This window comes from Arachis ipaensis, chromosome B10, assembly GCF_000816755.2.
Source record: "Arachis ipaensis cultivar K30076 chromosome B10, Araip1.1, whole genome shotgun sequence".
Lineage (NCBI taxonomy): Eukaryota > Viridiplantae > Streptophyta > Magnoliopsida > Fabales > Fabaceae > Arachis > Arachis ipaensis.
Window position 1 is genome coordinate 130,887,104 of NC_029794.2, and position 12,445 is coordinate 130,899,548.

The 12,445-nt window shown below is 38.1% G+C and overlaps 1 protein-coding gene across 1 annotated transcript; it reads left to right on the plus strand.

The window, feature by feature from the left end:
* LOC107622738 (tubulin beta-5 chain) lies at positions 5,339-8,020 on the plus strand. The gene is made up of 4 exons (XM_016324749.2): positions 5,339-5,531; positions 5,923-6,328; positions 6,422-6,691; positions 7,006-8,020. Exons 2-4 carry the CDS (start codon positions 5,935-5,937, stop codon positions 7,683-7,685), a joined length of 1,344 nt encoding a protein of 447 aa, XP_016180235.1. The 5' UTR covers positions 5,339-5,531; positions 5,923-5,934; the 3' UTR covers positions 7,686-8,020.

Here is a 12,445-nt window from a genome sequence, read left to right on the forward strand (position 1 = left end):
TGATTTTGTATACCCATCTATTGCCCACAACTTCCTGATTAGAAGGAGGATCAACTAAATCCCAAGTATGTACTTTTTCAAGTGCCTGTATTTCTTCCTGCATTGCTTTTTGCCAATTTGAATTTGTAGAGGCTTCTCTGAATGACTTTGGTTCATGTTGATGAAGAATAGTAGAAAAGCAATGATAATCAAGAAGATGAGGAGATGGATTCCTTACCCGAGAAGAACGAGTGGGAGGAGGAGGCATGACGGTAGGAGCGGGATCGCCATCCGGACTGGAATCATCGGGAGATGGAGAAGGCGGAGGGGCAGGAGCCTCAAGGGGTGGACTTGGGGTAGACCCTGTAGTATCATCACTAGGAAAGAGATCAACATTTGGGTTAGTAAAAAACGGTGATGGAGTAGAAGGAATGGACTCAAAAGAGGAAAAACTAGAGAACATGTGATGCTCCCAGAAGACATGACGAGATATATGAATACGGCGAGAGATAGGATCCCAACAACGATAACCCTTATGTTCAGAAGCATAACCAAGAAAACAACACATGCGAGCCCGATGTTCAAGCTTATTGTGTTCATGAGGCTGAAGAAGGACAAAGCAGACGCAACCAAAAACACAGAGGGAACTGTAATCGGGAGAAGTACGATAAAGACGCTTAAAGGGAGTAGTGTTACCAAGAACAGAAGAAGAGAGTCTATTGATAGCATGAACAGCAGTGAGAACAGCTTCACCCCAAGCACGCTCAGGACAGGAAGAGGAAATAAGCATCGCATGGACAGAGTCAAGAATATGACGGTGTTTACGCTCAGCTCTGCCATTTTGTTGAGAGGTACCAGGACAAGAAAACTCGGACAAAGTACCCTGTTCAGCGAGAAAATTTAAAAGTTTGGAGTCACGATATTCCATAGCATTATCACGTCTGAAAATTTTAATGACCTTTGAAAACTGAGTTCAAACCATAGTGGCAAAGTTAATGTAAATCTGAGGCAACTCACAACGATTAGCCATCAAATAAACCCAAGTAAAATGTGAATAATCATCAATAAATACGACAAAATATCGAGCCCCTCCTATAGAAGCGATGGGAGCGGGGCCCCAAACATCAGAATGAATAAGATCAAAAGGAGAGCATGCAATAGAGGAATTATTATTAAAGGATAAGGCAGGTTGTTTTGCAGTGCGACAATAAATCCAATCTAAAGACTCATTTTGAACTTGACCTAAAACACCCGTAGATATAAGAGGACGCAATTTTCCTAAGGAGCTATGGGCAAGACGACGGTGCCACAAGTGAATAGTAGATGGAGAGGAAGCAGCACAGAGATTTGTAGAGGAAACATGAAGGTTCTCGAGCTCAAATAAGCGTCCAACCTTACAGCCAGTCCCGATGATCTTTCCCGTCCGACGATCCTACACACGGCAACCAGAAATAGAAAAAATGACATCAAAACCGAGTTCAACAAGCTGACCGACAGAGATAAGATTAAAATTCAATTTTGGAATAAAATAAGCATCAGAAAGATGAATATTGGACTGTGAAATAATCCCGTGATGTGTTGCATGCAAGAGGGAACCATTAGCAGTATTGACAGAAGGTGCATTTGTAGTGGGAGACAACGACGAAAAAAGATGATGCAGAGGAGACATATGATTGAAACAACCAGAGTCAAAATACCATTTAGAATTACCTGGAGGGGTGGAAAGAGTAGCGGGGTATTACCAGAAAAAAAGAGAAGTTGCTTAAGAAGGGTTTCAATATCTGATGGAGAGACAGAAGGTGTGTTGAGAGATGTGGAAGAGGTGGACTTAGTAGCAGCAGCAGCAGTAGAGGCAGGTACATGTGGAGAGTTGTTGGGACGAGGTTGATACTTGTTCTAATCTGAACATGGTGGTTGAGTAGGACAGGTAGCAATCAAGTGACCCGAGAGCTTACAATAATGGCAGAACAGTTTCGGGCAGTTGGAGCCAATGTGGCCTTTTTGTTTGCACTTACGACATTCAATAGAAGGACAGTCAGAGAAGGAATGCCCAGGCCGGTTACAGTTGTGACAGATTTTGGCCTTTCTGTCGGTGGCAGCAAAGACAGTTTCACTTTTAGAACGAAGCAATCCCAAGCGCGTTTCTTCAGACTTGAGACAAGGAAGAGCATCTTCAAGACTATGTAAGGGATTCTGATGAAGAAGAGAAGCCCTGACCAGCTCATAGTCATCAGTAAGTGCTATCGGAAATTGGATGAGACGTGTCCGGTTCCGATAATCTTCATATGCCTTGGCATCAGTGGAATCTTTAAGAACTGGCTCACAAGAGGTCAACTGATCCCAAATAATCTCCATCTGAGCAAGAAAATCAAAAACTGCTTGGCCACGTTCTTGCTTAAGGCTATGAAGTTCCTTAAGCAGTTGGTACTGATGAGAGAGATCAGAAATAGTGTAACATTTTGCCAAATGATCCCATACCTTTTTAGCAGTTTCAAAACACCCAAACTGTAAATGAATGCCAGGAGTAGAAGTGTTGCGGAACCAAGTGATAATCTGATGATTTTTACTATCCCAATCTTCCAATTTCTCTGCATAGTCCTTCTCCTTCTCAGCATCCTCCTTGGATTTGTAGGCACCATCTTTGGATTTGTCAGTCACAGTTGGCTTAATAGGACAGGCAATATCACCAGTCATATACGCCATAATTTTCTCCCTTTAAGAAATCCTCGCATAGCTTCAACCCAATGCGCATAGTTGGAGCCATTAAGGATAACAGGGATAGGCTGAAAGACATTTGATTTTTCCATAGTAATAGAAGAAATAGCAAAAGGGAAGAAGAAAACTGCAAATTCGGGGCAGAAAACGAGAAAATGGAGCGCAGAATCGGAAAGAGCTCACAAAAAACTTTAGGGAGGGTCTCACTTGTCCGCCACATCAGCGCCACGTCAGCGAGACAATGACATATGGCGGCACCTGAGAGGAGGGAGAGAGACATGCTGGTAGCGAGGTGGAAGCACGGGTCAAACGCGGGTCGGGTTGGGCGTGCGCGGGTCGGTCAAGGATAGCTTCGTTGCGACGCGTGGCAGCACCAGGAGCGTTGGATATGCACCGAGATCAACGGCTGCTGAAAGGCTAGAGGGCGAGGAGGGCTCGCTTCGCGACACGTGGGAGCGCGAGGATCGTCCGATTGGAGCCGAGATCCAACGGCTGTTGAACCTTCAGAAGGAGAAACAATGGAGGCGGGCAGCAGGATTCCGGCGGCGCGTGACGGCGCGTCCGGTGGCTGCTGGCGGCGATCTCAGCGGCGTTGGAAAGCTGACGAAGAGAAGAACACGATGATGCCGGAGGTGACGAACCAAAGCGTTGAAAACAGATCAAAAAACGAGAGAAAAGAGGCACGGTCGGATGAGAAAAAGCTATGAACAAAAATCATTGAAAAAAAAAAACCTTAGGCTCTTGATACCATGTTAGAAACAAGAGACTGAGAGAGTGATCTGAAAAGTGTATTATTGAGTGTGATGAAAGGTACAATATACAAGGAGTATTTATAGGTGCTAAATGAATCAAAGTAATAAAGACATAGAATTCTATAATTAATGTACAAATATACTATAAATATAGACGATACTAATTGATCTAAATTGATTCTAACGATTCTCTAACACAACTGTTGCAAGCAGCAAACTAACAAGTTTTGGTACAATTATTAGAGATAGAATATCAATTATTCCACATACACAACAATACTCAATAATTATTATTGTTTCTACGTAAATCACCAGTTAAAAAGAAAGAAGGATATTCACATGTACATGTTATTAAAACCAAGCCAGTTGGCTTCGGTTCTACCCGCACCTTCGTTCTAACATACAATTAAACCATATAACTGCCATAAATTAATCACGAATAACATTTTAACACAACTGATACAAACAACAAACTAACAAGTTTTGGTACAATTATTAGAGATAGAATATCAATTATTCCACATACACAACAATACTCAATAATATTATTGTTTCTACGTATATCACCAATCAAAAAGAAAGAAGGATATTCACATGTACATATTATTAAAACCAAGCCCCTGCACCTTCGTTTCAACATACAATTAAACCATATAATTACCATAAATTAATCACGAATAACATTTTAACTTAATTATTTGACATGATTCATGTGTTAATGTCAAATCCGCATCTATATATATAGTAATCATTGTTGTTCTCAAATCCCGACAGAGACTTCATTTGAGCTATATAGTTATAGTTACATATCATCTTATCAAAGTTTGCCCTCCATAATATGATTGCACATGAGACCTAATAATTATAGAAAAAAGGTTTTACAATAACAATGGAAATTAAGATGCTTGCTTCACCCCCTTGTAATCCATAATGAACTTGATTAGAAGCACTGAATTTGAATTGCTGGCTAACCTTCGTTAGGTACGTACCACACCTGAAAAGAAAATTTGAGGGATACATCACACTGTTTTCTAAAAGCTACGCTTCAACTGTCACCATATGTATATAATAACTGATGGTGATGGTTTGTTCAATTCCAATATTATTTCTACTTTTTAGAGGAAAAAAGGCCTGATACTTTACATGTATCTAGTAATGTTTTTCCACATATAATTTTCTAGTATTATATTTTTAATCATTATCCCAATCGAAAATTAAGCAAACATGATCAAATACACTGTAAATGTTTCCTTATGTGTTGCTTCACAATTACGATACCAAAAAGATAGGTTGCAAACTACTCTCTAAAGACTCTATGTGTCTATTTATTTAATAATGTTATCTCAGACACATACACTACTGTTTAAACTTCAAACTTAATGGGAAGTTCTAAATCTCTAATTGTACCAACTATGAAGGTCACATTAAATAAATAAATTTAAAGTAAAACTAAGTACATTATTTCAGGCTAAAGGCCATTGACCACTAGATTATTGATCGTATTTTTTTAATGAATTTTATCTCGTTGTTGATATATATTTTTCAAAAGGAATATAAATAATTTTTATAAATACAAATATGAATTATTATTAATCAAATACTAATAAAAAATAATAATATAATAAAAATATTATGATACCATCTACCAATTTTTAGTACTTTCTACTTTCTATCTGTCAAGTTATGTCAGTGATTTGCTGACGTTGCACACAAAACTTCAAACATTCTTTTTTCTCCCCTGCAGTTTCAAAATAGTAGAAAGGACCAATCCGTCATTCAACGCAAAGGGCATTTCTGTCAGAAAAACGACAGAGCGAAAAAGAATTCAAATAGAAAATTTAAATTACAAAGATCTCCGATCTCCATCGTTGAAAGCCTTCATCGAACGGCTCACGCCGCTTCTCAGCACAAAGCGAGGGAACACACCATCATCATCATCGTCATCGTCATTCCCTCTCTCCTTCACACACTCAGCAAATATATAAACACCGATAGGTCACTCCTTCGTTCGAACCATCTCACTCCTTATAAACCTCGGAAGCGCTTCTCTCTCGTCACTTTCTCTCTACTCCGTCTCGGTTACAGGTATCACAATTTCATTTTGCTGAGTAAATGAAATTTACTACTCCGTGTTGTGAAATTCTTCTGTATATAACATCTGATTAGTAACATTTGTTGTAGATTCACTTCAATTTGATGCAGTTCCATTTTCATGTTTTCTAATTCAGTTCTTTGTCGAGAAAATGAAGAAAATATATTCTCAATTTTGTGAGATTATTCTTTGTTTGCTCAATTTGATTTAGTTCAACAGTTTCCCGCGTGCTTATTTTATATCGTTATTATAGATTATAGATTAACCGTAATTGCGTTTGGAGTAGTCGATTGTTGACTGTTTTGAACTGAAAACAAGTTGATTCAATTTCAAAAGCAGATCGTTGTTGGTGAAGTTGAATTCCGTGGTTTCTGATCTTTGCAGGGAAGAAGAAGAATGAGAGAGATCCTTCACGTTCAAGGAGGGCAATGCGGGAACCAGATCGGTTCCAAGTTCTGGGAGGTCGTGTGCGAGGAGCACGGCATAGATCCAACTGGTAGGTACGTTGGAAACACCGATCTGCAGCTGGAGCGTGTCAATGTGTACTACAACGAGGCCTCTTGTGGAAGGTTCGTTCCACGCGCCGTCCTCATGGACCTTGAGCCCGGCACCATGGACAGTGTCCGGACCGGTCCTTATGGTCAGATTTTTCGCCCTGATAACTTTGTTTTCGGACAGTCTGGCGCCGGAAACAACTGGGCGAAGGGACACTACACTGAGGGCGCTGAGCTCATTGACTCTGTTCTTGATGTTGTTAGGAAGGAGGCTGAGAATTGTGATTGCCTTCAAGGTAAAGGCAATGTTGAGTCGGATCTTTAGTTTTTTGTTGGATTGTGTAGATTGTTTTAGGGTTGACGTGTGGTATCGTTCCTTGTTTTTGCAGGGTTTCAGGTGTGCCACTCGCTCGGTGGTGGAACAGGGTCTGGTATGGGAACCCTGTTGATCTCTAAGATCAGGGAGGAGTACCCTGATAGGATGATGTTGACCTTCTCGGTATTCCCTTCGCCCAAAGTGTCAGATACTGTGGTGGAGCCTTACAACGCCACTCTCTCTGTTCATCAGTTGGTTGAGAACGCTGATGAATGTATGGTTCTGGATAATGAAGCCCTCTATGATATCTGCTTCAGGACCCTTAAGTTGACCACTCCTAGTTGTAAGTACCGAGTGCTAAGCTTTTCATAAGTGGTAATTTGTTTAGTATATTTTGTGTGTGTGTCAGTTTTTAGATGAATAATATATGTTGTTGCATGAATAATGAGAATTATCACGTTGGTTTTAATCCAGTACCCCTTGATGGTTTATTTTATGATTGATCTAACTAAGGTAGTTGAGTTGTAAATATTTGATGGGATGGTGGAATTTTAATGTGTTGCTACATAATTAATGAATTTGATTTATTGACTTTGTCCTTTTGTCAGCATTGGTACTTGGTGGTGATTACTAAAAATGTATAATTGTTTGTTGCAGTTGGTGACTTGAACCACCTGATCTCAGCAACCATGAGTGGAGTCACTTGCTGCCTTCGATTCCCTGGTCAACTCAACTCTGACCTCCGAAAATTGGCTGTAAATCTCATTCCATTCCCCCGACTGCACTTCTTCATGGTTGGCTTTGCACCCCTCACCTCCCGTGGCTCCCAGCAGTACCGTGCATTGACAGTCCCAGAACTCACTCAGCAAATGTGGGATGCCAAAAACATGATGTGTGCCGCTGATCCAAGGCATGGTCGTTACCTGACTGCTTCTGCAATGTTCAGGGGTAAGATGAGCACCAAAGAAGTGGACGAACAAATGATTAATGTTCAGAACAAGAATTCTTCCTACTTTGTTGAATGGATCCCGAACAATGTGAAGTCAAGTGTCTGTGACATTGCACCGAGGGGACTTTCCATGGCTTCGACTTTCATTGGTAACTCAACCTCCATTCAGGAGATGTTCAGGAGGGTGAGTGAACAATTCACTGCCATGTTTAGGAGGAAGGCTTTCTTGCACTGGTACACTGGTGAAGGCATGGATGAAATGGAATTCACAGAAGCAGAGAGCAACATGAATGATCTTGTCTCTGAATACCAGCAGTATCAGGATGCCACTGCCGATGAGGAAGGGGAGTATGAAGATGAGGAAGAGGATCTTGATAATCAGATGTGAAGGGTTTATATGAAGTACTAAGCTGATATCTCCCTACTTATTGCATTATGCTATATGGTGCATAAGTGTGTTCTCCTACATTAAAGATTGTAATTAGTAGTATCTTTTGAGGGAAGCTGGTGATGAAAAGACTTATTTTCTTGCTCTGGTCTTGGGATATAGAGGTTAAGTGGTAGTGGGAGTTTGGGTACATGTTTTGTAGTAGTGATGCGGCACTTATCTGTTTGTTCTATATTTGAGTTTGTTTCTTCCTTATATCTGGCACATTGAATTATGTTTCTGTAATATTTTGCTATTCATATGCATGACCTTTTCTCTGAATTGGATTCTTGAAATGTGCTTCATTATTGGGTAAAGCCTTTGTCTGTTGGTAGCGTTTTAGCACATTCCTATCTTGTTGTAGAGTTCAGAGGAGACAATTGATCGAATCCCAACGGTATAATGTAAATGATTCTCGTAGTTTAGGTAATAATTAATGTGAAAATAACTAGTGCGTAACGTTGGAATAGCATTTTGGTAATTGTCTTTGCTTTTTACGTTCATTCATCTCCCATAACATTGGATTTCCAAGTCATGGTTAATTTTTTTTTTTGTGACTCAAATAAATTAAACAAAGAAAAACAAAACAAATAAAATAAGGAATTGCCTAAATAGAAGGACAGTCCCGTTCAAGACTACTCTTAAACTCCTCCCAAGGTGAAAGAAGCTCCACATGCGAAAGTTGTAACTTCATCGCCATCTTTGCCATAGTATCTGCCACCGTGTTTGCATCTCTCATAATCAAACGAAAGTCAACCCGCCAATTCCAATGCATGATATCTCTTATTTTGAGCACCAGTGGATCAATAAACCTAAAACCATCTTGAGTAACAAGATTAAATGCTTCCACACAATCTGTCTCACAAACAACATCTCGTTGACCCACATCCCAAGCTAAGAGATATCCTCTCCAAATAGCAAATAATTCTCCTTGAAAAATATTATTACTCTCAATCATTCCCAAACACCTCCTTTGCCAGCTCCCATTACAATCTCTAATAACACAAGCAAAACCAACACTATCACCCGAACCAAAATAACTAGCATCACAATTAATCTTAAAAGTACCAATAGATGGGGGATTCCAAAAACTATTTAGAGTAGAGGGAAGGGACATACGTTGTAATTCAAAAATATTCCTAAGCTCCTTTTCTGAAGTTAATGCCAGACAAATCACTTTTTCCGGAGGCTAAGTTTCATGGGGATTAAAGATGTCATTATTCCTTACTCGCCATATCCACCAAATTCCCGAAAAGAACTTGAACGGATGCTCTCTGCTATGATACAAGAACCAGTTCTTCAAATCCAAAGGATGACAAGAAATATCCAACCTATGCCAGACAAGCTGAGCTTTTGGACAATCCCGAATACAATGTAAAACTGATTCCTGGCTAGAAAGACATCTTGGACACCTATCCGATGACGACATCCCTCTTCTAAAGCGAAAACTTGCAGTAGGAAGAGCCTCCTTAAGACACAACCAAGCCAAAAACTTATGCTTTTCCGGAACAAGCTGACGCCAAAGCCAAAGCCAATTCTCCCTCTCCTCCCAACCAAACAGCTGCTTACACAACCACAAGTAACCATTACGTGAGTCATAGACTTTGGCAGCAGACCCACTCCAATACCAACCCACTTCCGGACCTGCTTGTTCATCTGGATTGTAAGAGAGAATATTATCTTTCAGATTTTGAGATAAAAGAGAATAAAGAGTATCCAAATGCCACCTACCAAAACTAACAAGATTCAATCCTCTTCCATCAACTTGTCCTTTCCAAAGAAAATTCTTCATCATAGACTCCAATTTACTAATGATTCCTTTGGAAAAAATAGAGACCTGCATCTGGTACGTGGGAATAGCAGCGGCAACAGAATTAACCAAGCAGAGCCTACCAGCCCGATTGAGTAAACTTCCTTTCCAGCTTGCTAGCCTACTCCGAATCTTATCCAGGACACCATTAAAAGCTGAACGAGTCACCCTAGAATGGCTAAGGGTAACTCCAAGATACTTGCTCAAGTCCTGGACAAATCTTTTCTCTAAATTGGATTCTTGAAATGTGCTTCATTATTGGGTAAAGCCTTTGTCTGTTGGTAGCGTTTTAGCACATTCCTATCTTGTTGTAGAGTTCAGAGGAGACAATTGATCGAATCCCAACGGTATAATGTAAATGATTCTCGTAGTTTAGGTAATAATTAATGTGAAAAAAACTTTAGTGCATAACGTTGGAATAGCATTTTGGTAATTGTCTTTGCTTTTTACGTTCATTCATCTCCCATAACATTGGATTTCCAAGTCATGGTTAATTTGTTAGCGCCCTGAGGCTTGCTCTGTAGTCGGTTCCATTGAATGTTCAATAAATATATTTTGCATGTAGTATTGCCTCCAAAATTATACTTTTAGAAATTTAATTTCTATGTTCACAATGTATTTTTTTTTTCTGGTAATGCTAATTTGACTACCTCAACATCTCCAAACTGATCTTTTAGATACGGTTCTTGTATTTGTATTAACAATATGTGTATTTGCACAATTGCTAAAAAATATAGGTTTAATTACTCCGTTGGTCTCTATAGTTTCGTGAAATTTTTAATTAGGTCCCTATACTTTTTTTTTTAATTGGTCCCTGCACTGAATTTTTTTTAATTAAGTCCCTCTTAATAGTAATTGACTTAATTTTATAAGGACCCAACTAAAAAAAAGAATTAGTACATGGACCTAAATAAAAGAAAAAAAAAGTGTAGGGACCCAATTAAAAGAAAATTTTGGTACAAGGACTCAATTAAAAGAAAAAAAAAAGTATAAGGACCTAATTGAAAATTTTGCGAAACTATAGAGACTAACAGATTAATTAAACCAAAAATATACATAGTTGTTGGTTATTGGAAATTTTGTGGTTATCAAATTAGTATCATTTCCCTTATATGATAACATAAATTGCACAAAAGTTGAATTCCTTTTGTAATACAATTATTTATTGTTGGTCATTCAAGTGTTAAATGGTTTAAGAGTAAAAATATATGACTTGAATTTAATCTTGTGTTTAGCAGAGTTTTTTTTTTTTTTTTTTTTCTGACATGGTGGTAGCAGGTTCAAGCCACCTTTGAAGTAGAACACCAGGAATTGCGTTAGGCTTAGCCTCGAACTATTTGTTTTTTCTTTTGGGTTAAGACTTGGGGGGAGGGGGTTTTCATAGTATGTGGATCATGTCATCAATTTTTGTTTAATGATAGTTCCTTATCTATGGCCCAACATTTGGACAAGGAGCTTGGAAGACAGCAGGTCCAAACAAACGGATAGCTATATGTCTTACATTGTAAAACAGCAGACCCAAGAAAAAAAAAATAATACATGTTGCTCTCTTTCGGATTATCCATGTTGAGATTTCATAATTCTTGGCACCACTAAGTGCAAGTGGATTGGTATTTGGTAGTCAATAATACTCAATAGTCAATAGTGATGAGCGACTAGTTGACGACCCAAATAGGAGAATAGGGGTTTGATAATGTATAAAAGTCAAATTTTTAACTCTTCTTTCTATTACTTATTAAGGCACAATTTTATTTTATTTGTTCATTATTCAATCTCATACGTCACCACGATTAATCGTAGCCCTGTTTTTCTCTTTTCAAAGTCATTTTATCAAGCTATCATCTCTTCATTCTTATGCTTTTTCCGATAAATATGTAAATCTACCTCTTTTGATTGTTATTTTTTGTTAGAATTTTTTACTTTTATTTATATAAAGTTAAAAAAATAGATAATGAGTAATTAAAAGTTTGAATTTTTACTTTTTTAAAAAAAAAATTGGTGACATTGACAAAAATGGATGATTGACATTTTTAATATTTTCTCCAACGAGACAAATATACCCGTTTGTAATTACTGATTAATGGTAATAAAAACATAATTATTAAGCATTATGTTATGAGAATTTCTTTTAATATAGAATAACACTAAGTAAAAAGTGGATGTTGTAATTAAATTTATAAAAGAATACGATTTTATATGGTATTTTAACTTCTTAAAATATTTTTTCTATTATAAAATACAATCTACACTACTTGTTAAAAAGTATCCTGCATGACCCTTGTACTATTCCCATTGATAAACTTGATCCAACAACACTACCTATAGTGTTTTGTCAAAAGGGTTAGGGTACAAGTCATTAAGTCAATATGATTCTAAAAAGCGAATTATATTTCTTTTTGATGAGAGAGCTTCATCGGCGTGTAGCTACTTACCTAGTCACTCAAAATCCTCTTTTACCTACATTGTCCCATCATGTCCCGGAAAAAAGGGAGTGAATTCTCTCGGGTGACAAAAAAAATTAGATGGTATTTAATATTTAATCTAATTATTTATTATTTTTTTTAATTTATTTTTGGTCCTACTTATAGAATCAAATGTGAGAGATCACACTGAATTCTGTCAAGTGTTAAAAAAATTAGAGAGGATTTATTTCCAGAAAAAAGTATACACACGGTAAAGGAATGTAAAACTCTTTAGGGTGTGTGTAGTTTAAGCTACGAAGCACGGATACTTCTATGAGTTATCATGTTCGCGTGTCGGATACATTTTGGACACGACGTTCACCGACACTCGTCCGACACGCGTGTCTGCTGTGTCCAACCGTGTCTTCATAAAAAAATAAAAAATTCTTCTCTGGACACATCTAAATACCATCACGTGTCCGCGTGTCCAGTCTTATTCTTAACATATA